The sequence below is a fragment of the Microcaecilia unicolor genome, chromosome 4, assembly GCF_901765095.1.
Source record: "Microcaecilia unicolor chromosome 4, aMicUni1.1, whole genome shotgun sequence".
Taxonomy (NCBI): domain Eukaryota; kingdom Metazoa; phylum Chordata; class Amphibia; order Gymnophiona; family Siphonopidae; genus Microcaecilia; species Microcaecilia unicolor.
Window position 1 is genome coordinate 315,537,224 of NC_044034.1, and position 27,310 is coordinate 315,564,533.

Consider the following 27,310-nt stretch of genomic DNA (forward strand, 5'->3'; position numbering starts at 1 on the left):
CAGAGAACTCTACCCAAGGAGTTTGAGGAAAAAAACAGGAGACGGGATGACGTCAAAAGTTGAAGCCGTCTGTGTTTCCCCTCCCCGTGCAGCCGTCATCTAGTACACTCAAAACAAAGCAAGCAAACCTAGGAGCCGCTGCATCCTCATTGCCGTTTTTTTTTTTTATTGCTGGTAGCATTTTTTAATCTCGCTTATATTTTCAAACATGCTGGCTTGTGCAGCATACGGATGTAGGACAGAGGAAGTACTGGTTTCATCGGTTAAAGTACTAATTTGTTCTACATTTTAAATCATTGTGTGTCATTTGGAGGGGCTGGCTATAGGGACTCCATCATGTATTCGTACAGATTTGTTTTGGGTCCTGCTGATCTGTACATCTGCTGTCTGGAATTTTGGAAGATGGAAATAAGAAAATACAAATTTAATTTTGGATGTACTCTGTAGACTTTGTTGTTTACTTTTGCAGTGTGTGTAAGGATGCCTGTTCCGGTGTATGCATGTGATAATATTTGAATAACTTTCTATACTTATGGCTATGATTTCTGACCATGCATGCAGCATCATTAAAGGACATACTTTTAAATGCCCAGCTGGGTATATATGGTAATCTTATCTTTGTTAAATGTTTCAGACATATCCATGTACCTGCTCCATGATATAACTGAAGTCTAAACAAAACAAATCATTTAGCCTACACCTTTTAAGACACTGCCTATCCAGCTGGATGGTGATGGCCACAATTAAAGCAAGTTTGGTCCAGTGAAGGCTAACTCAAAATAACCTGTTCCTTAGCTGGGGCCTATTATTACCATATTTAAAATGTGACCATACTATACCATGCCTCTGTGGTTATGTTCCACTAATATGTTCAACAATTAACTGGCTATCTTAAAAGGATTATATAACGTTTGGATGCATGACTAGGGACACAAAGATACACTTGATTATTCAATATCACAATTCCTCATGTACAGCCACAAAACAACCTTTTAGGGTGGATAGTGTTCACAATTAGCTCCTTTTATTATCAACCAGATAGAAGAGATGAGTTCAGTGTTGGCGTAGTATAAGTTATCACAAGAACAAATATAAGAAAAACAATGGACTGCATTAGGGGCTTATAGACCATTTAGTTATGTTTAAACACAAGAGATCTGCATTAAACAAAATATTTCTTTTTATTTTGACTCATAAAACCACTTATCCCTGAAACATGCCTAAACAGGATAATAAATTTGTGTATCTAAAATGTAAACTTCTACAAAACAGATGATGTATTCTATGTGCCCCAATGACGAGAGTTTAATTTTACTTCCATTTAATTTCAATATATTCCATCATCTTTATAACACCAGGCTTCCCAAGTATGATTACAACAACAGTTAAGATGAGCCCATCGGGAAACAGGATATCCTCACTAATATTTGGCCATATGTATTGTATAGAACAGTGTAGAAAAATAAGCACAAAATACAGAGTTTATAACTGCTTTTGCTTCCAGCTACAACAATTTTAAGCTGTTTTAGTGATATTAAATTTGTATTTCATGATAGTTATATCTAGATATGGGAAGCACTTCCTCCACTGCATGCAAAACTCTTTCATGGATATTCATTGTGGATATCCTGAAAAGCTGACTGGCTGGGGGGCCTGCAAGACCAGGTTTGAGAACCACTGGCCAAGTAACTTTTGTGAATGGAAAACTGTGTGGTCGTCCAGAATTCCAGATGGTCTACCATCATTTATGCATCTTAACATACTAATGATTTTTCGTGCTATACTTCCTTGCATTGGGGGCTCAAAGCGGCCCATGCTCAAAAGTTGTTCTCCAAGTTACTTGAACTTGGAGTTCCTCAGGGATCTGTCCTTGGTCCCCTTCTTTTTTCAATCTACACCTCTTCCTTGGGCTCCCTGATCTCATCCCATGGCTTCCAATATCATCTTTATGCTGACAACACCCAGCTTTATCTCTCCATACCAGACATCACTGCGGAAACCCAGGACAAGGTATCGGCCTGCCTATCCGATATTGCTGCCTGGATGTCCAACCGCCACCTGAAACTGAACATGGCCAAGACCGAACACATTGTCTTTCCACCCAAACCCACTTCCTCTCCATCTCAGTTGATAACACCCTCATCGTCCCCGTCTCATCTGCCCGCAACCTCGGAGTCATCTTCGACTCCTCCCTCTCCTTCTCTGCTCATATCCAGCAGATAGCCAAGACCTGTCACTTCTTCCTCTATAACATCAGCAAAATTCGCCCTTTCCTCTCTGAGCACACCACCCAAACTCTTATCCACTCTCTCATTACCTCTCGCCTTGACTACTGCAACCTACTCCTCACTGGCCTCCCACTTAGCCATCTATCTCCCCTTCAATCCGTTCAGAACTCTGCTGCACATCTTATCTTCCACCTGGACCGATATACTCATATCACCCCTCTCCTCAAGTCACTTCTTTGGCTTCCGATCAGGTACCACGTAAAGCTTTTCCTGCTAACCTACAAATGCACCCAATCTGCAGCCCCTCCTTACCTCTCTACCCTCATCTCCCCTTATGCTCCTACCTGTAACCTCCGCTCTCAAGACAAATCACTCCTTTCAGTACCCTTCATCACCGCCAACTCCAGGCTCCGCCCCTTCTGCCTCACCTCACCCCATGCTTGGAATAAACTCCCTGAGCCCATACGCAAGGCCCCCTCCCTGCCCATCTTCAAATCCTTGCTCAAAGCCCACCTCTTCAATGTCGCCTTTGGCACCTAACCACTATACCACTATTCAAGAAATCTAGACTGCCCCCAACTTGACATTTTGAACTTTAGATTGTAAGCTCCTTTGAGCAGGGACTGTCCTTTCTTTGTTAAACTGTACAGCGTTGCGTAACCCTAGTAGCGCTCTAGAAATGTTTAGTAGTAAGTAATCAATGCAAAAGATTTTGGCCCCCCCCCCCCCTTGCAAACCCTGAACCAGAGCAAAACAGGCCCTAAGGAGACAGCTTGGCCAAGGCACTAATAGAAAGTGCCTGTGCTTTTTTTTTTTTTTGTCTCAAGTGTTAACACCTCATGGGCAATAGCGGGCCTCTGTGGGAATCAGAACCCAGCTCATCACCAGGCCGTGAACAGAGCACAGAGGAAACTTGTAGAGAATTCCACTTTTTTTTAAATTAGAAATTGCTCCTCCAAGGCCCACTAAAAAGCTTAAACCTAGGACCCAGCTGAGACTGAACAGACTTACCATGGCCAGCACCTTCTGGGGATAGATACTGGCTCCAAGGACAGCTCACTACAGATATAGATTCTATCAGGAAATCAGTATTCAGGGTCAGAAGCATAAAACTTACTGGGCAAGCAACATGTGTTTTCCCACTAGTTCCAGCCGGTTTAGTGAGCCAGGTAGTGAGTGAGAGTTGCATAAAGTTGTGGGCTTTTTAACCGTTGCAGCAGCAGACAAAGGGGATAGCATGCTAATTTATTTAAATAGGCTAATTAGTATTCAAATGTCTATTTGAAGGGATGCACAGCTGTTTATGAGTTTTGCACAGAAAGGCCCTACCCTTATAGAAGGTCTGGAGCAGCTGGCTTCTTCAGCGTCACACTGTGGAACAAAACAGTACAAAAAGGACATTTCTACTGCACATGAAAATAAGGTACGCTGATAGGAAGTGTGTTTGTGAAGGTTAATCCCACCTACCTTTTCAATCGAAAATAATGTGAAAGCAGAGCACAAAGCTGTGCCTTTAAAAGTATAAAGAGGAAATAAGAACTTCTAAGCAGAGTACCCAAAAGTTTTTTCAGTATAAACAATACTAATGGCACCAAGGCCGCTTCTGCACATAAAAGTCAAATCGCAGCTTTTATTTCAGCAACCCTTTGCATTTCTGCCACCTTTTGCTGGGGAATTTACTGGCCAGTGAGCCTCTTGCTGGGGAATTTACTGGCCAGTGATGTTGGCGCAGCCTGCGGGGGGTCAGACCTCTGGCACCATTGGGAAAGAAATTAGTCATTGCCACACATACAAAAAAACCCTCTCCACAGCTCACACTATTCAGGGCATATGCATAGCAGCAGCTACCCTTATCGACTGACTGCTATGCGCATGCCCTGGTGCTTTCACTTACAAGCAACATGGTAAAAGTCTGTGCAGCTTATTTGCGTGCTATTTGTTTTGAGAATCGCTATTTTTTTTAGTGTGCAACTGTTGGTAGGAGTGCATAACAGTCTTCTCTGTGCCAGTCTTGAGGGATGCCAAGAATTAAAAGTTTGTCACCTTATATTTTCCTATTGGCCAACCGCCCTCTCTCTGCACTATGCAGCTCCATGCGAGTCTAACTCATGCTGGTCTCAAGCCTTGAAAAGCAGAGGCCAACATGAGAATCCCTGCACCACATGGCTCAGACTCACAGAGCTGTGGACAGAGAAGAGAAAGCGCCTGCAGCAGCTATAGGCAGGATAAGAATTACTGTTTCCAGGTAGCTGTGGAGAATTAAAAAAAAACAAAAAAACACAGTTTTACTTAAAAACCAAGCAATATCAGTTCCTAAAAATAAACCCAATTTTTTATGTGAAGGCAGCCCTAATGCAGGGGCGGTGCATATTGTGATTAACTTCTTCCATAGCCAATGAGGAAACAAAGAGGACAGGAAAAGGCGGGACTGAGCGCCAACTGACACACTTACTTGCAATGTTATCACAGCAACAATTGTGGGCAATTGACAGTATATCAAGCCAAATAAAAGAAAAGAACAAGACAAAAAACAAGCTACTTGGCAACACTGATTAAGAATCAGTTGCTGAAGAAAAAAAAAAGGGGTAGCTGACTGGCTTCTTAGGGTGGTGGGGACAGGGACTAGAGCTGATTGGCTGGCAAGGGGAGTAGGGGGCTGACTGATTGGCTTGTTGGGTGGGTGCAAGTTGGTGCTAAGGTCAATTTTAAGAGAATAGGGGAGGGAGACTAGTAGGAACAGGATAAAATACTGGTGATAATAAAAATACTTATTTCTGCAAGTAGCCTTCAGGAGTGCACTAATAACCTGATTTACTAGTCTTCATTTTCTCTTAGACATGGAATGAGAAAACAGCCTTAATAAAATCAGCCCCTGAAGGAGCTGTGGCAGACTTCAAGAGATTTCTCCCCTCAATTTGGGAAAGTCTCAACCACCAGCTCCTATATTTTTTGGGGTCGCTCCTAAAAAACAAGCCCTGTATTAAAATTTTATCTACCGTATTTTTCGGACTATAAGATGCACCTAGGTTTTAGAGGAGGGAAATAGGAAAAAAAATTTTTTTCCTTTGTCCCTCCTCTAAAACCTAGGTGCTCCGGTGCGTCTTGTCCGAATCCCTCCCTCCGAGTTCGGGATCGCCCTCCCCCCGGCCCTGTCACCACTTCTCCCTACTCACATCACGCGATCTTCCCTGGTGGTCTAGTGACGTCGGGGCAGGAAAGAGCCCCCTCTTTCCTGCCCAGGACGCTGCTCTCCGTCCTCTTGTATGCTGCCTGACGGTCTCAGCGAGATTCAAAATGGCCGCCGAGACGTCAATTCTCGGCGGCCATTTTGAATCTCGCCGAGACCGTCAGGCAGCATACAGGACGACGGAGAGCAGCGCGCTGGGAAGGAAAGAGGGGGCTCTTTCCTGCCCCAACGTCACTAGACCACCAGGGAAGATCGCGTGAGTGGTGACAGAGCCGGGGGGGAGGGCGATCCGTAACTCGGAGGGAGGGAAATCTCTACCTTCGGACTATAAGACGCACCCCCCAGTTTCCTCCCAAATTTGGGGGGAAAAAAGTGCGTCTTATAGTCCGAAAAATACGGTACAACTTGTGTTAAATTTAAAAATTCTAATTTAGCCATTTGGATCAGAGCAACCACACAACTCTCTCCCATCAAATATTTAGAACCAGACCCTCATTCAGGAGAAAAAGCTATGTTTAAACAGAAACATTTGCAACAAGCTTTAAACAAATCTTTATTAACTGAAGAGTATTACAAAAAGTTTCACTTTTGAGTATTTACAGAAATATCTACAGACATGTCTAGAGGTATAGAACTGGCAGACACCTGCAAATTTATACCTTTAATTGCAATAAAAACACACAGTAAGAACAATTTTGTATATATAATGTTTTTTTCATGAGTGCTCCAGCACCCCAAGTAAATATTTATGCAGCTTCCTCATCTTCTATCTTGGGGGCCAGATAATACTTTACGTGGCCCATATCTGCAATTTTGTATTCAACAACTGTAGAATGGAAAAAGAAAAAAAAAAATGTCAGTCTCCAGAATGCTCAAACTACAGAATCCATTACAGCTTTAAGGGACCCTTTTACTAAGCTGCATTATGTGCAAACACATGACCTAAATGCAGCAAAAAAAAATGCAAGAAACTAAAGCATTTTGCATTAGTTTTGCCATCTGTGCAAACTAAGCATGTGGCAATTATTTTCTTTGGGGGGGGGGGGGGGTGAATGGGCGTGGATGCACTAATCAATTAAGCGTGCTAACTGGCTAGCGTGTCCATAACACAGGAGCCCTTAAGCGCGCTCCCATGGTAATTTTTTTTAAATGAACACGTACTAATGCTGGGATGGGTAATCCACTGAGGCAGATGAACAGAATCCCACAAAAAACAATGAGAAAATAGAAGTGGGAAGTAGACCAATAACTCCAGGGACTGGGACAGATAAGTCACAATGTTAAACTTTATTACAGACTCGACACAGATCTGTGTGTCGGCCACAGGCCTGCTTCAGGAGTCTGAAGTCGCAGCGCCGGCACTACTGAAAGGACCAGGCTCGCCTCCTCCAGCCTTCCCTTTGTTGCTAACATTAGCATACGGTCATATATTCAACAGAGGAAAAAAACCTCTTTGACGGACATGCAAAAAAAAAAAAAAGGGTTTAGTGAACGAAATCCTGCAAGAATGCGCTAAGCCCATTTCTTAGAGCAGCTTAGTAGAAGAGACTCTAAATGATCTGCTGCCTGAATAGCATGGCTAACACTGCCAGCTGTACTTTCACCAACCTACTAAATTCAAACAAAAGAAAAATGAAATATAATCAAGCTAGCTAATAAAGATGCTCTTACTTAAAACAGCTGTGGACATAGTCAGGTTTCTTTTTTTTTTTTTTAATGATCCTTAGCTGCTTCCTGCCAATCTAAATGGAATACATGTCAAACATTGCTGTGTGAATCAGAACTGCCCCCCCCCCCCCCCCCCCCCGGCAGGCCTGATCAGAACATCTAAAACAGGGTTGTCCAACCTCGTTCCAAGGGCTGCAATCCAGCTGCATTTTCAGGATCTCCCCAATGAATATGCATGAAATATATTTGCATGCACTACCTGCATAGTATGCAAATGGACCTCATGGATATTTATTGGGGAAATCCTGAAAATACGACCTGGCAAAGGCAGAGGTTGGGCAACCCTGATCTAAAAAGAATACTATGTAAGCACAAACGGATCATTCTACATCAGGGGTTCTCAACCCAGTCCTCAGGACACACCTAATCAGTCAGGTTTTCAGGATACCCACAATAAATGTGGGTGAGATGAATTTGCACGTACTACCCCATTTCTATGTGAACCTCTCATGCATATTCATTGTGGGTATCCCAAAAACCTGACTGGGGTTCTACATTAAAGAGACTACCAGCCAACATAGAAAAAACAAAAGGGGTTAAAAAAAAAAAAAAAAAAAGATACACTGAACTTAGTGCGTGATGCTTACCAAGAGGTATATCTGCAGACATGCTAAGTGTGACTGTGGCTGAGAGGGGCGTTGCTTTGGTGAAGAAGTTCAGGTACCTCAGTGCAAATGTGAGCTGGACTGGCTCATTCATTTCTATTGTAACCTGAAAGAATGAACACGTAGCAGGAGTTAATGCTCTGAATTTCTATAAACCTTCTAGCATACTTCAGACTGCCCTGGAGCATTCTAGTCTGTGTGGTTTCCAGGATATCCACAACAAATATGAATAAACTTGCATACCATGGAGGCAGTGTATGAAAATCTCTTTGCATATTCCTTGCGGGTATCCTCAAAACCTGAGAAATCATTCTAAGCAAGAAGCCAAGCCACCCATTCCAAGTGCTGCAATACAGCCACAAACTATTCTAATCACCATTTCTGTCAAAAGTCATTGGTGACTTAGTTACAACAGCTCTCAATGAAGCACAATTTAAAATGAACGCCAGTAAATTTGCATCATTTAAATTTTCTACTTCTGATGTCTACTTCTGAAATGGTGGTCAGGACTCCTGAAGCTGAAAGGTAGCAAGTTAGATAAAATCCGGTATTTATCACACAGGGGAGATCCAGCCTAGGAGCGAAGTTCATTTATGTGATGGTATACAGAGAATTAATCCATTTTCAACAGTTCCTTGCGAGATCAGATGCAGCACTTGACAGTGTGGGCAGATGAAGATATTTTTACATTAAGCAGTGGTTCCACATTTTCCAGACAACGTAAGAATCAAACTTCACTGGGATCCAGCTAAGATATATTCTTATATTACAGAAATCACAATTTATACTGTAAAATTCTTACAGCATCTTCCTCTTTGTCCACGTTAGATGTCTGAGAGAGTTTCACATTTCCAGTGCCCAGCTCACCACTGGCGGAGAACTTCACGCCATCCTTTGCGCAAGAGATCACAACTGCATCCCCAATTTGGCTGAGATCTCGACAAATACGGGCAAATTCACCAGAGGGCATTTTTATTATACAGCTATATTCTTGTTCCTGCAAACGAGAGAAAAAAAATACTCCAACTCATTTCATCAGGAAAAGACCTCATGAGGAAAGTTGAGAAAGCTCTGAAGAAGTTTTCTTTAAACCAATTGTCTGACCTTGCTGTTAAGCTTACCAGCATAACTATCAACTGCTCGTTTGATTGATGTTATCTGGGATGCAAACTATTAACTCTCCCAAAAAGCCCCATCTGGTCTGTCTCCGTGTGGGCATGTAAAAGTGTTAAATAAATGTGGCATCAGCCAGGCACTGATCCACTACTGCCATAAACACTCCAAATGGTGTCTGCAGAGCTGTGACTTACTGGGATTCCAAGCTGTTCCACATCAAGATCCATCAGTTTCATCTCGTAGTCTGACACCTTCTCCTGATCTGTGAAAGAAACCATCCATTCAAGTACATTCTTCCATAAAGAGCAAAAATGGATAATTGACGTTAAATTCTACACCTTAACTATGATGTGAACAGAAGACACAGAACAAGTTTCCAGGTACAAATTAAAAAAGTATCCAGTTTGCAGATTTTCTTTTTAAAATTATTTTATAAAATAAATTTAATTCAGCTACAACTACATAAATGCAAACTAAATCTAAAATACCTAAATAGGTGTTTTGGGAAGACTAGAAAATAAGATAATTCTGCAGTCCAGAAAGACCGGTGTATGTAAGTTTGGACCACAGACCTCTGGTCAACTTTCCTGGTCAATTAACTATGAACTTTAGAAGTGCTGCCACCTTGCTATCCTCACTGGAACTGTACTTTGAGCACACCGGGTGAGAACAAAGGTCAGATGTTGCTAATTTTGCTTATGATAATTGGGTTTCTTTAAAAATATATATCTATGGTGTTTTTGCCATTACTGTGCACTCTCATCTGAGCCCTGCCAGCCACAAGAAGCAACCAGAACCAACATGAACAGCAGTATCTTAGGTAAATAGAGAAAAAATATATATATAGTAATTGCATGATGTTACTACTAAACATTTCTAAAGCGCTACTAGGGTTACGCAGCACTGTACAGTTTAACAAAGAAGGATAGTCCCTGCTCAAAGGAGCTTACAATCTTGACCATTTCCACCTGGGAGGTAGATAATATTCTGAACGACAGCCCTGGAATTACAAAGTGATGTCATGAAGGGGGGGGGGCTTCTAAAAGGGGATGGGTTTCTTTTTAAAAGCAGTGCTGCTTCTCCCCTCCCCAAAAACTTAGCAGTGATCAGACATGAGCATTTCCCTTCCTCCCCTTGTCATAAGGACTAAACAGCATCAAGCTTTAACCAACTGAGGGGTGGAAATAGAGAATAACATGGGGATGGGGACAGAGCCTGCGGGGATAGAGCCCGTGGGGACAGGGTCAAACTTTGTCCCTGTGTCATTTTCTAGTTTGAGTTTCAGTGATGCAGACGATATTTTGTTTTTTTGGAAAAACAAGCAAACATGATTGCCACAACTAGCAAAATTTGAATGGGGAATCCTGCACATTCCTGTTACCAGGACATTTTCTATTGCAGGAAGGAATGTGGAAGACAGGAGCGCTAGACTGAATCCTGAAGACTGCTGATGACTTACTCATCCACAGATTAAAATGTCATAACAGTGCTTCATAGGGCATATTTTTCCCCTGCTAGGGTATACTGGATGGGTTGTATTTTGCACCCTTGGACATTTTAACAAGGTGGATTTGGATTCCTTGGGGTAGCAGAAATCAGCTATTGTTGGGGTTGGAAGGGTAGAAGATGGTGCTCATTATTGTTGTTTATTTGTGATTTATAAAAAACAGTTGCACAGCAAATTGTACCTTTTTGTACTTTAATAAAAAGATTTCAATATAAAATCTTAGGTGTTCGAGGCTTCTGCAGATAAAAGGATAGGGTGTGGATGGAGACAGAACCATGGGGATGTTGTCATTCTCTAGGTGGAAGTAAAATTGTGCTAGGCTTTGCACACAGTCCAGCTCTTCTACACAATTTTGTAGTCTTGTGTGCACCCTATGTTAAAATGAGATTTGTACACAAGCAGAGCACAAAGACTCTCTCTGATATCAGCGCACAGCTAAATTTAAATTTAAATCCCCCCGTTATTAAGATATTAACTATTCAATGCAGATAACCACACAGAACAGAACAAGGCTGAGCGCTGGGTTTTCAGCACAAAGTCTAAGGAGTGAAATTTTAACACTTGTTTGAAGTCAGCATTAATTTCTGCACCTGTACCCCACATGTTCCAATCAGGTTGTCAGTTCAATGTGGCTTACAGGCTAATACAGTTTGACATGTACCATTTTTAGTAGAAGTTTGCACGTCATTCATTCAATTCTATCTAGTGCTTCAGTTTCGTGGTATGCTGTAGTTGCTGGTTAGTTAGTCCGTGCACGATTTTCAAAAGAAACATTGCCTAAAGAAGTGGGCTTTCAGGTGTCTTTGGAAAGTTATGTAATGGTGGTGCAGTTTAGGCCTTTTCGGTATTGTGTTCCAAATTTTGGGACAGATGTATGTGAAGCTGGTCGAGTATGCAGATTTGTACTTTAGGCCTTAGACTCTAGGAAGTGTAGGGTGAGGTAGGTTCCTCTCCCTTTGATTGCGCTGCGCATAGGCAGGTCTATTCATTCTCATATATTCCAGTGTAAGGCCAAAGATAATCCTGTAGTCAGTGTGCAAATCTTGAAGGTTATATGCCTTGATGGAGTAGCCAATGAAGTTTGCGCAGCAGGGGTCTTGCGCTTTTGAATTGGTTTATACCAAATATTAGATGAGCTGTATTTTGTGCTGTTTGCAGCTTCTTTTGTAGTTTCCTGCATCCGTCAGATTCCATTGCAGTATCTGCATGGGTGAGGACCATGGATTGGACTAGTGTGCGGAATACGACTTGGGAAGTAATTTATGCGTTTCAATTTCGACATGGTTTGGGACATTTTCTTTGTAGTGGTTGAGATTTGCTTGTCTAAGTATAGATGGCAGTCAAGATTTGCTTTGTCAAAGGACAGACTGCAGTTGATGTTAGGATTTTTAAATTGTCCGAAATTGGGAGGAATGTGCCCATGAGTAGTGTTCAGTATTGTGTTGTGAGAATGTGTATTTTTCTTTGTTCAGTTTGAGCTTGAACGATGATGCCTAGGATTCCATTATGTTTATGCCATCCGTTATCCTAGACGCAATTTCTGTCAGGTCTTTTTGGAAGGGGATGTAGATGGACACATCAGCATATAAGGGGGTTTATTTATTTATTTATTGCATTTGTATCCCACATTTTCTCATCTCTTTGCAGGCTCAATGTGGCTTACAATACATCATATGTATAATGGAAATACATTAGAAATTAGACATTTAGTATTACAGAAGGATCTTGGGCAACATGATGAAGATAGATCATAATAGTAGTAAAACAAGCAGATTGACAGTTCTGAATATATGTGGAGGAGTTGTGTATATTCATATTGGTTGATCTATGTGGTATGCCTTGTTAAAGAGATAGGTCTTCAGTAGTTTGCAGAAGGTCATTAGTTCATTAATCGTTTTTTGTTTTTTTTTGTTACATTTATACCTTGCGCTTTCCCACTCATGTCAGGCTCAATGCGGCTTACATGGGGCAATGGAAGGTTAAGTAACTTGCCCAGAGTCACAAGGAGCTGCCTGTGCCTGAAGTGGGAATTGAACTCAGTTCCTCAGTTCCCCAGGAACTAAGTCCACCACCCTAACCACTAGGCCACTCCATAACTGTGTGCTCAAGTAGGTGAAGTTTGACACGTGCATTAGTTTGTGTTTTAGACCTTTACAGTTAGGGAAGTGTAGATCAAGGAATGTGCAGGATGATCTTTTGGCATTCCTGGATGGTAAGTCTATCAGGTCTGACATGTAGGCTGGTGCATCTCCGTGAATGATTTTGTGAACAAGGGAGCATATTTTGAATGTGATGCGTTCTTTAAGTGGGAGCCAGTGTAATTTTTCTCGTAGGGGCTTATCACTTCCATATTTTGTTTTGCTGAATATGAGTCTGGCTGCAGTGTTCTGGGCTGTCTGAAGTTTCTTGATTATTTGCTCTACAGCCGGTGTATAGTGCGTTACAGTAATCTAGATGACTGAGCACCATTGATTGTACCAGGTTACGGAAAACAGTTCTTGGGAAAAAAGGTCTTACTCTTTAATTTCCACATTGAGTGGAACATCTTCTTGGTTGTGTTTTTCGCGTGGGTCTCAAGTGTTAGATGTCGATCGATGGTAACTCCAAGAATTTTTAGGGTGTCCGAAATTGGAAGGTTCAGATTTGGTGTGTTAATGGCAGTGAACTTGTTCTTGTAATGTTGAGAGGTGAGAATAAGGCACTGGGTTTTTTTCTGCATTAAGCTTCAGCCTAAATGCATCCGCCCATGAATTCATGATCTGGAGACTTTGGTTATAATTTAATTGGAAATTTCCTTTAGATCTTTGTTTAAAAGGGATATAGATCGTTACGTCGTCTGCGTATATGTATGGGTTGAGCTTTTGGTCTGATAGTAGTTTGGCCAAGGGTATCATCATTAAGTTGAATAGGGTCGGTGAGAGGGGGGATCCCTGTGGGACTCCGCATTCAGGTACCCATGTGGCTGAAGTAGTCGAGTTAGATGTCACTTGGTATGATCGTGTGGTTAGGAATCCCTTGAACCAGTTGAGTACGTTGCCTCCGATTCCGAAGTACTCAAGGATATGTAGTAGTATTCCATGATCAACCATGTCGAAAGCGCTTGACATGTCAAATTGTAGCAGTAGTATGTTCTTTCCAGTTGCAATCATTTGTTTGAATTTAGTCATGAGAGTAACTAGTACTGTTTCAGAACTGTGGTTAGACCGAAATCCTGACTGGGAGTCGTGGAGTATTGAGAATTTATTTAAATAGTTTGTGAGTTGTTTGGTCACCAATCCTTCCGTTAGTTTGGTTATTAAGGGGATAGATGTTACTGGCCTGTAGTTGGTTAATTCACTGGCACTTTTCTTTGCATCTTTGGGTAAGGGGGTGAGAAGAAGGTTTCCTTTCTCCTTCAGGAAGAGTCCATTTTGTAACATATAATTCAAGTGTTTCGTTATGTCTGTTATAAATTGTTGAGGAGCAGATGTCATAAGGTTGTTAGGACATATGTCTAGTTTGCAATGAGATTTGGCAAATCTTTTGAGCGTTTGGGAGATATCCTCTGATAGTGTCTCGAAGTTGGTCCAGGTTCTGTCTGCTGGATGAATGCCAGGGTCTGGATCTAGACAGTCAAGAAGTTCAGCATAGTCGATGGTGCTGATGGGTATCTTAAGTCGTAGTATGATTTTCTCGTTGCAGTATCTCGCTATATTGTTTACTACTGGTGTGTCTTTGCTGTTGGTTGTAACTGGTGTAATATCTAGTAGTTTATTCACGCGTTGGAAGAGTTTGTGTGTGTCCTTGTAGTTTTATAATGTAATATTTTAGCTTGTCTTATGGTGTATTTGTATCTTCTTTGGAGTTGTTTCCAGGCGTGTGTGGGTTCGTCTTTCTTTTTATTCCAAGCTTGTTCTAGCCTTCTGACTTGAGTTTTAAGTTTTTTCAGCTCTTCATTGAACCATGATATTGAATTCTTTCTATGTGAGGTTCTGGTTTGGGTTGGAGCAATGTTGTCTAGTATGGATTTGCATCTGTTATCCCATTCTAAGAGGAATTGGGTTGTATCTGTAGATGGACACATCAGCATATGAGGGGGTTGAATCCTTGTTTGGATAGTGCTTGGGCCAGAGGGGTTATCATTAAGTTGAATAGCATTAAGTGAAAGCAGTGAGCCCTGGGGATCCCACATTCTGCTCTCCATGGGGGGGGGGGGGGGGGGGGGGGGGGAGAAAAAAAGGGAGGAAGTTGTCTTGATTTGATAGGGCCTTCTAGTCAAGAAGCCAAGTTGAGCACCTTCCCTCCAATGCCAAATTTTAATTCAAGATTCTTTTTAGGATTTTATGGTCGACCACATCAAATGCGCTCGAAATGTATAATAGTAGAAGTATGTTTTTTCTATTTGCAATTTCATTTTTGAGGTTGGCCAGTAGTATAATCAATACTGTTGTGGTGCTGTGATGGGGTCTGAAGCCTGATTGGGAGTCATGTAGTACGGAAAATTTGATAATGTAGTTGGTTAATTGGGTGGCCACTATTTGGGAGTCATGTACTACGGAAGGAGTGGCCTAGTGGTTAGGGTGGTGGACTTTGGTCCTGGGGAACTGAGGAACTGAGTTTGATTCCCACTTCAGGCACAGGCAGCTCCTTGTCACTCTGGGCAAGTCACTTAACCCTCCATTGCCCCAGGTACAAATAAGTACCTGTATACAATATGTAAGCCGCATTGAGCCTGCCATGAGTGGGAAAGCGCGGGGTACCAATGTAATAAAAATAATGTAGTCCGTTAATTGGGTGGCCACTATTCCTTCCATTATTTTAATCATTATAGATGTGGATGCAGTTGGCCTGTAGCTTGATGTGTCATTAGGTTTTTCTTGCTGTCTTTTGGGATTGCTGTAAGCAGTACATTGGCAAACGGCCTTCTTGAAACATGTAGTTCAGATGAGAGGTAAGCAAGTTGGTCTATGAATCGGTCCTGGGCTACTTTTAGTACAGTTAGGGAATGTGCTAGTATGTACTAAGCAGAGGAGAATGTCATTAATGCTTGCGTTACTGTCTCATTTGTGGGCATGCTTGAAGGTGGTCCATGTTCTGTCAGCTGGGGTTTAATCTGGATGGTGGTCGAGTTCGTCTATTAGAGATTCGAAGTTTGTGTAATCTTAAAGTTTCTCCTTAAATTAAGGATCTTCTCTTCAAAGAATCTGGCAATGTCGTTAGCTGACAGGAATCTCCATTCCCTGTTGGAGGTTTGGTGTTTATTAGGTTGTTCACTATTTTGTATAATTTTTTTGTATCTTTGTAGTCTGGACCTACTTATTCTTTGTAGAATTTTGTTTTAGCCTGTCTGATTTTAATTTTGTACCCGTTTTGTGCTTCTCTCCATGCGGTCTTGTTTCATTTTTGGTTTTCCTCCTTGCTCGTTCTAGTCTTCAGCATAGGGTCTTAACTGTTTTTAGTTCCTTATCAAACCATGAGACCGATTTGCGCCTCTGTCTAGTTTTTGTTTTCAAAGGGGTTATGTCCAGTATGTTATTGCACCTTTTGTTCCAGTCTGATAGGAACTTTTCTGCGTTTGTTAATGGGGACCACTGATCTTCGTATCATCGTACATGGCTGTCCAAAATTGGATTGTATCAATCTTTCCATTATGTTTGTTTGGGTCTCTTTCCAGTTTCCTAGCGGTCTGTAGAATAAAATGCAGCACAGTTGATTATGTAGGGTCTGGGCCTTAATTATAAGCAAGGCAGTTTCCAGTTGTGGTGTTATAGATTCTGCTATGGCTTTGACCTTTAGGAAAGCTCTATACATATTCCTCAGCCTCTTTTCTGGTCCAGTGTAGGATTTCGTAGCCTGGTGGGCATAGGTCTAGGACAATAGGGTCGGTTTTCATCTTATCAAATTCTTTATTGTTTGTTTTATTTATCACCGATCTGGTGTTGATGTATCCCACTGGTATTGGTAAATATTCATTCTCTGTTTGCATGACAGTGGTAATTTTTGTTACTTGACGTTTGTTAGTGTTTCTTGGTCTCCTTTGTGGTCTTTTGTTGTGGTTCAACATCCAGTGAGTGATTTCCATTCTTTGGAGTTTCGCCCTATTGTTCGGGTTCTCCCAAAAGATGTGGGTTGCTGTTTCTGCTGAGGGGCACATGTTGTAGAGTATTGGTATGTTTTCTTTTTAGGGCCTCCATGGATGTTACTAGCATTAGGACTGATAGCCCTGTTAATGTTCTTGTGATGAACATATTAGGGTACGGGAGAGGTTTTTGTATTTCCAGAGCTCTACTATTTATTTTTATTTAAATTAGGTCTACTTACTTTAGTGTATGCGTGTTTCTGAATTTAGTAGGTAGAATTATGATTTGTTACATTTGTATCCCACATTTTCCCACCTATTTGAAGGCTCAATGTGGCTTACATAGTACCGTAAAGGTGTTCGCCAATTCCAGTATGAACAAATACAGTAATGTTGTGGTAGAATAAGGATCGTGTGTACAGACACAGTAGAGAATTGTAGAGAGGAAGAGTTATTATATGTCCATTACGAGCTTTGGTTTCGTTGTGTTGCAGGGTACAGGCATTTAAGTTGGGTCGGTAGGATATGCCTTTTTGAACAGGTTAGTTTTTAATGATTTCCGGAAGTTTAGGTGATCATAAGTTGTTTTCACGGCTTTTGGTAATGCGTTCCATAGTTGTGTGCTTATGTAGGAAAAGCTGGATGCATAGGTTGATTTGTATTTGAGCCCTTTGCTGCTTGGGTAGTGGAGATTTAGGTGCGTTCGTGTTGATCTTGTTGTGTTTCTGGTTGGTAGGTCTACAAGGTCTGTCATATATCCAGGGGCTTCGCCATAGATAATTTTATGAACCAGGGTGCAGATTTTGAAAGCAATACGTTCTTTGATTGGGAGCCAGTGCAGTTTCTCGGAGGGGTTTGGCGCTTTCGAATCGCGCTTTTCCAAATATATGCCTGGCTGCCTTGTTATGAGCCGTCTGAAGTTTCTTTATAATTTGTTCTGTGCATCCCGCATAAATTCCGTTGCAGTAGTCTATATGGCTTAGTACCATTGATTGTATCAAGTTGCAAAATGTTTCCCTCGGGAAGAATGGTTTCACGTGTTTGAATTTCCACATTGAGTGGAACATTTTCTTTGTTGTAGATTTCACTTGGTTCTCTAGTGTGAGATTATGGTCGATTTTAACAACGAGAATTTTCAGGCTGTCTGAGATAGGGAGGGTATAATCTGGGGTGTTTATGTTTGTGGGTTTGTTCGTATTGTATTGGGATGAGAGGATGAGACTTTTTTCTGTGTTGAGTTTTAGTTGAAATGCATTTGCCCATGAGTCCATGATATTCAAGCTGAGCTTGATTCCATTGGTGATTTCTGTTAGAGAACGTTTGTAAGGAATGTATATTGTGACATCGCCTGCATAGATGAAAGAGTTAAGGCCTTGGTTGGATAAGGATTTGGCTAGTGGGGTCGTCATTAGGTTGAAAAGGATCGGTGACAGTGGTGAGTGATCCTTGAGGTACTTCACATTCTGCTTTCCACGGTGGTGATATGTTTTGAGCTTGATTTCACTTGATAAGTTCTAGTGGTTAGGAAACCCTTGATCCAACTAAGTACGTGTCCGCCAATCCAGAAGTAATCTAAGAGTCTTAGTAGTATTTAATGGTTTACCATGTCGAACGCACTGGACATGTCAAATTGGAGACGTATGCTTTTGCCTGTTGCTATTTCCTGCTTGAATTTGGCTAGGAGGGTAATTAGTACTGTTTCAGTGCTATGGAGGGGCGAAATCCTGATTGTGATTCATGTAATATTGTAAATTGGTTTATATAAATCAGCAAGTTGTTTGGTTACCATACTTTCCATCAGTTTGACCACCAGTGGTATTGATGCTACTGGCCGGTAGTTAGTGATTTTGTTTGATTTTTTCTTGGGATCTTTTGGTATTGGGGTGAGTAGGATGTTGCTATTTTCCTTAGGGAAGAGACCTTGTTGAAGCTTGTAGTTTAAGTGGGATGTAAGGCCTGCTATGAAGCGGTGGGGGGCGGATTCTATTAGGTAGCTGGGGCAGGTATCCAATTTACAGTGAGAGTTGGAGAACCTATTTATTGCCTGGGTGACTGTTTCCGCAGTGAGGAGAGCGAAGTTTGACCAGGTTTGGGCCGCTGGGTGTTCACCAGGGGTTGAGTCCAAGCCAGTGATGAAGTTTTCGATATCAGTGTTGTTCTGAGGTAGTGTGTTACGTAGGTTTGCAATTTTTTCATTGAAGTATTTAGCAAGGTTGTCTGCAGATGGGATGTCTGTATTGGTTGTGGTGACCACGGTGATGTCTAGTAGTTTGTTCACGAGTTGGTATAATTTCTGTCTTTGTAATTTGGCCCTATTTTAGTTCTATAGTATGACCTTTTGGTCTGTCTTATTGCGTATTTGTATTTGTTTCCATGCGTTGAGTGTGTGTTCATCTTATTTTTTTCCAAGCTCGTTTAAGTTTCCTGGATTGTTTTTTTTTTTTTTTCAGTTCTTCGTTGAACCACGGTATCGAGTTATGTCTACATGAGGTTCTTGTTCGTAAGGGTGCTATTTCGTCCAGTATGCTTCTGCAACTTTTATCCCATTTTGAGATGTAGTATATAGAGTCCGTTTGTGCTGTCCATTTGTTTTTGTATATCTGTTGCCAGAATGTTTCCGAGTTATTTGACCTCTTGTGCTCTAAGTTGTGTGTTCTTGTATACGGTGTGAACTCTTTTTCCGCCATTTTAGGGATGTTTAGTTTGTAGTGGTCGGTCCATGGTGTTTGTCCATTTAATTTCTGTTATTATTAGGTTCTGGTCTGTGGACAGATTGTGTGAGATGAGGTCGAGTGTGTGCCCTTTGACATGGGTTGCTTGCGATGAGGTCGAGTGTGTGCCCTTTGGACATGGGTTGCTTGCATGTGTGGCCATTTAAGATCCCATGAGTGGAGGAATTCCTTTTATTCTCGTGCGTTGGTAGAGTTTGGGTCTTCTAGGTGGAGGTTAATGTCTCCTAATACTAGTATAATGGAGTTGGTTACACAGATGTTTGACATGAAGTCCATGAAGTTGGTCTGTCCTTCGTTCCAATTACCTGGAGGTCTGTAAAACAAGACAATTCACATGATCGCGTAGGGTTTTGTTGTGGATTCTGATTGAGGCAATTTCAAGTTAAGGTGTTATGGACTCAGCAGAGGTTTCGGTGGTAAAGTGGGACCGATAGATTAATGCTATGCCTCCGCCTCTCTTTTCTTGTCTGGTCCAGTGTGATTTTGTATCCTGGAGGGCACAGGTCTAGGAATACAGGGTCTTTTTGGTCATGGATCCAAGTTTCAGTGAGGAAAAGTAGGTTGAGGTTTTCTGACCTGATCCCGTCTGTTAGTATTGCTGTGTTATTTACAGCGGATCTGGCGTTAACGTAACCCACTTGGATTGTTTGGAATGATCAGTTCTGTGTCTGGTCTGAGCGCCAAGAGAGATGGTTGTACCATGTTAAGAGTCCATGCTTCATTAAGAGAGAACAGTTTGTATATATATTAAACATTAAAGTTAGCTGAAGATCTCTTAATAGTTTGTTTAAAGAGTCCAAGCTGCATTAACGATTTGCTTTGGAATCAGTTTAAGGATCTCATAGCAATCTATACAAGACATGGAAATTTAGCAATTTACATATATTGCTCTTTACCTTGGGTTCTGTTGACCAAGGATTTCATAGCAATTTATACAAGACATGGAAATTTAGGTTTCTCCCTTGTGTCTGCTAGAAGCACATAGGGTAGAAAGCGTAGCATATCTACTTGTTTGTTTCTTTAAGTCCTTTTAAACTAGTCTCGCTTAGTGCAGGTGTGTGTTCCTGCAGTAGTTGAGCTCTACCAGCAATCTGTGTGTTGGGACAGGGTAGGAAGATGGGGTTGAGTGGCTTGAATCTGGGGTCTTATGTGGTAGTGGTGTTCTGTGCATAGGTGGAATACGCAGGTTTTGATTGGTACCTTATGGTGGGTGCTCCTGTTGTCACTATCAAGTTGGTGGAGGTTGTTGGATCAGGTTTAGTGCTGTGGGCTGTTTACCGACTGTCAAGACTGCAGCCCTGATTCGCAACAGGATGACGCCTCCCAAGACTGTCTGGGCTCCGGCTTCCTCCCTCCTCAGATGTGGGAGTCTGAGGGTTTTCTGCAGTTTAAAAAACTCAAGCAAGGTGCGGCACCATACAGTGCAGGGTATGGACAGAGAGAGACTCCTTCAGGGGATCAGATAAATGGACGGGAGCCGTGTGCCACGGCACCGAGTGGGTCTGACTGCCGATCTCCTGCAGGGTCCACTGTCTACAAGGCTCCGGTGGCTGAGTCAGCCCCTGCAGCGAGTCCACCTCCTGGGTTTCAGACGTCCACATGCACTGGTCTGCAACCCTGGCAGTGAAACTGCCTTCCAGGCCTTAGAATTCTCCATACACTGCTCTGCGATGATCCGATGCAGGGTCGCACCCCCCCCCCCTCCCGATAACATGCTCTGGCGGCTCGCAGGCAGGATGCAAGCCTCCCTCCGCTTCTAGATGAGGCGTTGGTCAGTCAGCGCCTGGGTGCATACCTGGGTACGGGTTATTCCAACCAAGTTCTGACCAGGATGAGGATTTCATGTCTGTTTCTTCTTTCACTGTACGTATACAAAACCCACACCTTTTTTTCTGGCTTCACTGAAGAGGGTGGGTTAAAAAAGACTAAGGGGAAAATGTGCTACAATAAAGTGCTGAACTGTTGACAAAATGGGTATTGCAAATGCAACTCAGTGCTTTTACATCAGGGATGTCCAACCTCAGTCCTAGAGGACCGAATCCAGTCAGATTTTCCTCAACGAATATGCATGACATCTATGCATGCACTGCCTCCACTGTATGCAAATAGATCTCGTACACATTCATTGGGGAAATCCTGAAAACCCGACCTGGCAAGGGCCGAGGTTGGACACCCCGTTTTACACCATGTGCCAAATTCTATACAAATATCAATAAAGAAATAATTGCATAAAATACCATAAGAACGTAAGGGCCCTGTTTATTAAGCTACACTAGCATTTTTAGCACTATGCTAAACGCCCATACTGTATGTTCCTATAGGTGACTTATGGTTTAGCACGTGCTAATCATAAGCGCATGCTAAAAACGCTAATGCGCCCTTAGTGCTCTCTTAGTAAACAGGGCCCTAAATATGTTGAATAAAAATATATATATTGAAGATTCAATTTTATATTGTGACAACAAATGTGGGAATCTGGTATATATCTAATGAAATGACAATTTTTTTTTTTTTAGTTTTATGAACCTGTTTCAAGGCTAACACAGCATACCAAGAACAATTTTTGATTTTTTAAACATTTCTATGAAGTTGTTCCAAATGGCCTTAATACGGATTGAGTGGCTGTCTCTAATTTGGTTATCAGTGATATCCGACTCCTGTTTTAAACATTTTGAATAAAGCTCAGTCACACAATATGACTAGATTAATCCCAATGGATATTTGCTTTGTTTTTCTTTTTTTAAGGGCACCAACACTATTTTTTCTTGCAGAGTAATGTTTGATTGAACAGGTATGAATCTGCTTTGGGGATAGTGCAGCACGAAACATGATACAATATCAACATTTTTTTGGTTATATATTATTCTGGATTCCTAAATTAGAAGGTCCAATTTCACATATTTACACTATTTTTTTTTTATTCTTTATAAGTTTCATTATTACATTTACATAAATGTTATTTGGAAAAAAAAAGAAATACATTATGCAAGAAAATCTAAATAAATAAAATTTGAAATAGCATATGCATTCGTCCACTATATATTTTAGGCAAGATACAAGGAAAAATATTATAAAGAAAAATAATTTTGAAATATTTCTAAAGAGAGAGGGGATATGTTAAAGGACCACTAGCGATTGCCAGCATTCACATTTGTAGGGGCATCCCGACTACCAACTACTTCCCCTTCAGTTTAATAGTGTAAATACGAGTTAGTAGTAAGAAACACATATTTACAATATTAAACATTTAAACTCTTGTGCTATATTTATGGTATTTTGGAATATTTATGGTATTTTGGAATAGCATTCTAGGACATGCATAAATATACAGTTCCGAGTGCAAATACAATTTTTGTACACAAAATATAGATGCTGCTAGTGCTACTGCAGACTTGCTTATGATAAATCAATTTATACAATGTAACTTCACAGTGTGGGCAATAATTCCAAACTCAAATTTAAAAGCCAAACACCAAAAAAAAAAAAAAAAAAAAAAAAAAGTCTTACAAAATATGGCAGGAACAATCCACTTGACCTCAGCAGTGACTCTTTTCACACAGACACAGTTCAGTGATTCACTGTGATCATCATCGGTCACCCCTATTCTTTAATCTTTCAATATTTAGAACTTTTGATATTTTTTCAGAATATTTCTGTAAAACCCGTGATGTGGGTCTGTCAGCATTTAATTAAATATTGCTGATAGTTTCTAAAAATATTATAAAAAGTTTCTAAAACATTGAAAGATTAATGATTAGGGGTGACTGATGACAATTACAGAATCACTGAGCTGTGTCTCAGTGTTTAGAGAGTCACTGCCAAGATCAAGTGGATTGTACCTACTATATTTTGTAATAGTTTCTTTGTCTTGGGCTTTTCAATTTGAGTGCAGACTTGTACACCAACATGGGAGAGCACAAGACTCATGCACACACACACTTTTTTCTGCAAGAGTTGTTGGCACAATGTTTGCTAAGTTATAATGCACGTTTACTGCATCAGCCACAGAAAGACTAAAGCAGTTGTCTGGGGCAGCAGGGGGAAGAAGGAGGGATAATATAAAGCTATGAAAAAAATATGACTAAAATGCAAAGAGCGGCTGCAGTTAAAGTCAAAACAAATCTCGACAGCCACACTAACTTAACCATCAGGGTGCACTTTTACCCAACCTGAGTATGGAGAGTTGTAGCATGACCAATGGCTTTTGGAAACTGCTCTGATGTTCTGGGAAGCGTTATGTTGGGATGATTACAATTGTTGAGGATAATTACTATCAATGAACTCTAAACAAGATAGTACCAAATCTGATTGTTAATTTACCACTTACTTGGGGATTCAAAAACCATAGTCACTGTATCTGCATTGTCTTCTGCTCTCAGAGTGATTATGTCATCACTGGCAGCACATTTCAGTATCTTGGACATACTAGAAAATTAAAATAAAAATGAAAATCAATCGTAGCAAAGCTATCACATTTTCTACAAACCTTCCGACTTCAGCATTAAAGCCCTAATGCTCAAACGTAAACAAGCCCTAGAGGCAATTAGCTCTGCACTAGTGCCTGCATTTACCTGCGCAGAATGTTCAAAAGTCAGGAGCAAGGGAACAAATGAGTGTGCAGACGAACAATGCAAATAGCATGCTAATATAGTCAAGCTCAGGCAGCGCAGCTCTTTCCTCTGCTCAGCTCAGATAAGCAGGCCAAAGTATCGGCCTGCTTATCAGACATTGCTGCCTGGATGTCCAACCGCCATCTGAAACTAAACATGGCCAAGACCAAGCTCATTGTCTTTCCACCCAGACCCACTTCTCCTCTCCCTCCACTCTCTATTTCAGTCGATAACACCCTCATCCTCCCTGTCTCATCTGCCCGCAACCTCGGAGTCATCTTCGACTCCTCCCTCTCCTTCTCTGCGCATATCCAGCAGACATCCAAGACCTGTTGCTTCTTTCTCTATAACATCAGCAAAATTCGCCCTTTCCTCTCTGAGCACACCACCCGAACTCTCATCCACTCTCTCATTACCTCTCGCCTTGACTACTGCAACCTACTCCTCACTGGCCTCCCACTTAACCTATCCCCCCTTCAATCTGTTCAGAACTCTGCTGCACATCTTATCTTCCACCTGGACCGATATACTCATATCACCCCTCTCCTCAAGTCACTTCTTTGGCTTCCGATCAGGTACCACATACAGTTAAAGCTTTTCCTACTTACCTACAAATGCACTCAATCTGCAGCCCCTCATTACCTCTCTACCCTCATCTCCCCTTACGCTCCTACCCGTAACCTCCACTCACAGGACAAATCCCTCCTCTCAGTACCCTTCTCCACCACCGCCAACTCCAGGCTCCGCCCTTTCTGCCTTGCCTCACCCTATGCTTGGAATAAACTCCCTGAGCCCATACGCCAAGCCCCCTCCCTGCCCATCTTCAAATCCTTGCTCAAAGCCCACCTCTTCAATGTCGCCTTCGGCACCTAACCATTATACTTCTATTCAGGAAATCTAGACTGCCCCAATTTGATTGCCTGCACTTTTTGTCCTTTAGATTGTAAGCCCCTTTGAGCAGGGACTGTCCTCTGTGTTAAATTGTACAGTGCTGCGTAACCCTGGTAGCGCTTTAGAAATGTTAAGTAGTAGTAGCATTGCCTGCCCCTGCCTTCCTCAGGTTGCACATGCTGTCTCAAAACTGAGCATGCGCGGCCTGAGGGCCCAGTAGCTACTAAGCAGGCAATGCAAGGGGGGGGGGGGGCTATCACAGGTGTTTTCTCTTTTCTCTCTCCTGCACGGAGAGGATAGAGAGATAGAGATGGAGACCCCTGCATCGGGCCCCCCCCCCCGGGCGGCTATGTTGGAAGCAGAAGGAAGTCCGTGCAGGCCCTTAAGCACTGGTCATGAGAAGCAAGTGGCCATGCTAAAAAATATATATATATACATATATTAAAGACACCCAAAGTGAATTGGCATCTATTTCCTGTGTCTAAATATAAGCATCCAAATTAAAACAAATAAAACAAAATTAAAAATGCTTAGGCCACAATAAACGGACACCAATGTGTATGTGTGCTTCACATTCAGGTTTTATTAGGCGCATATGCACAGGAGCCAAGCTTATGGAACACTTCTGCCCAAGCAAAATCCTCCTGCCTAACTCCATAATGTGCAACACTATGCTTATATTTGCGTCTCATTAGCGTTGACCATTAGGGCATTGTTCTTCTGCGGTGTTGCATAAGTCTTTTTACGGCACTATTCGTAACAGCCCCAGAGTTTTGAACATCATAGCCTAAGTTATAGAAAGTTGCATCAATAATAGGGTAATTAATATTACAAACTTTGCGATCTTGCCAGGTACTTGTGACCTGCATTGGTTACTGTTGAAAACAGAATCTGGGCTTGATGGACCTTGATACGTCCCAATATGGCAAGGCTTATGTTCTTATAAGTAAAAAAATAAAGCGATCAAATAACACCATCATAGTGTGTCTCAGTAGTACGATATCGGACGTGTCAAATGCAGAGACTTATAAATATAATAATGTTTTAATTCGATATGTGGTCCATTTGCGGACTATAAACAAAAACTCTTAAACGACCTGAGACAGCTATACAGTCCCGTGCTGCCGCTGCCATTCGATCCAAAAAGTTGGCGCCATAATTACGTCATCACGCCGCGGCACTGGCGCCTTTTTTTGTGCGAGATAATCATCAAATTATCCGCTCAACACACTCCATACAAAACAAACAAGAGTGTAAATAAGTTGAGACCATGGGGTCAGTCTCACCCCAATTCGTGGAATCGGAACAAGCAATTCCTTCTTCTTCCCCACCCCTCCCTACACAACCGGACATGTCCAGGCTGTTCGCGCCTGACGTCACAATGGCGCTCTATTCCTACAAATACAATGTTACAAGTAAAGAAGCGGCAACAGTGTCCCAAACGGGATGAGGGGGAGAACTCGCGCTTAGTCGGCAAGAAAGAAATACAGATCTTCTATAAAATGTTCTTTTATTCCCCAACTCCTTAGCGCTCTACAACAGAATTAACTAAACACTAATCATTACCATACGCTTTTGAAGATCTATTATTTTCATACTTCATGACCACGATCTTTTAGACCGGGGGCGGATGAAGCCACAAAATCTCCTCTGTCCAACCCTTTCTCCTCACCTGCTCATTTTGACCCCAATCGATTGGTTGCGGTCGCAACGATAGGTATCGAAGCCATCCGAGCGCATCGTGAGCTGTACCAGAGAGACGTGCGAAGAGTCCATGCTTTGTAGGCTGATGCCGCTCGAGGTGATGTCCCAGCACGCTTCATCGATCAGGTCTTTTAGGGCCTCCAACACCTTCTTTAAGATGGAGCCCTGCACCAGTCGCGCCTCGAACATGATTACTGTGCAGGGAGAACGGTATGATCCTCAAATCGCTGTTGCACCGAATGAGGGGAAAATCAGTATCAGCTGTCTGTCTTTACAACAGACCGTTTACCACCGCTGTCCTCCGAAATTTCACCTAGTGCAGCGGCCAGCTGCGCGCCGCCGCTTTTATAGAGTCCTGACGTCTCGCGTCAGGCGACTGACAGCTTTGAAGGCAAAAGGCGCCAAAGTCTGATCCCCTCCCCTCTACAGGCTTGTTGCAAATCTCGATTTGTTTTACATGTTCCAGCTGGGCTATAGAAAGAAAGGGAGGCTTTTAGCTTCTTGCTGTAGGTATGCGGTATATGCTAAGAAGATTACGTTACCAAACGAGAGTTGAGAATGTACGTTTTGTGCCCATCTCAAGCCCAGATGATCCTTTTGTGGAAGTAATAATGTATTTAACTCTTTTATTTCCACATATTTAAAAGAGACATGTTTTGGGGTTTTTTTTGCCCTGCACCCTTGCTTTCTCTATTGAGTCGAGTGGTTTTCCAGTTCAACTGGCTTTGCATTTTAGAGAGTGCTGTTTTCTCTCTTTTGATTTACCCTCCCCCCACCCCGATTTTTAAGAATTCTGACTTGAAAGAAAAATGATCTAGCCTTAGCTTAAAAGTGTAATTGAAAACCATTTTATGAGCTTCTCTATGATAAACTATCTTAAATAAAGCCAAAGATTTGAGAACATTACACCAAGATCCATCAAGTTCGACATGATGTCTGGGTTA

The 27,310-nt window shown here is 41.8% G+C and overlaps 1 protein-coding gene across 1 annotated transcript; it reads right to left on the bottom strand.

Annotated features, from left to right (window-relative positions):
- Positions 1 to 5,959: 5,959 nt before the first annotated feature.
- On the bottom strand, positions 5,960 to 26,716 carry PCNA (proliferating cell nuclear antigen). Its single transcript, XM_030201855.1, has 6 exons — positions 26,335 to 26,716; positions 23,489 to 23,586; positions 9,059 to 9,126; positions 8,551 to 8,745; positions 7,731 to 7,854; positions 5,960 to 6,241 (listed from the first exon to the last, which is right to left on the bottom strand). The coding sequence occupies exons 1-6, from the start codon at positions 26,553 to 26,555 to the stop codon at positions 6,162 to 6,164; spliced, it is 786 nt and encodes a 261-aa protein (XP_030057715.1). The 5' UTR covers positions 26,556 to 26,716; the 3' UTR covers positions 5,960 to 6,161.
- Positions 26,717 to 27,310: the final 594 nt, after the last annotated feature.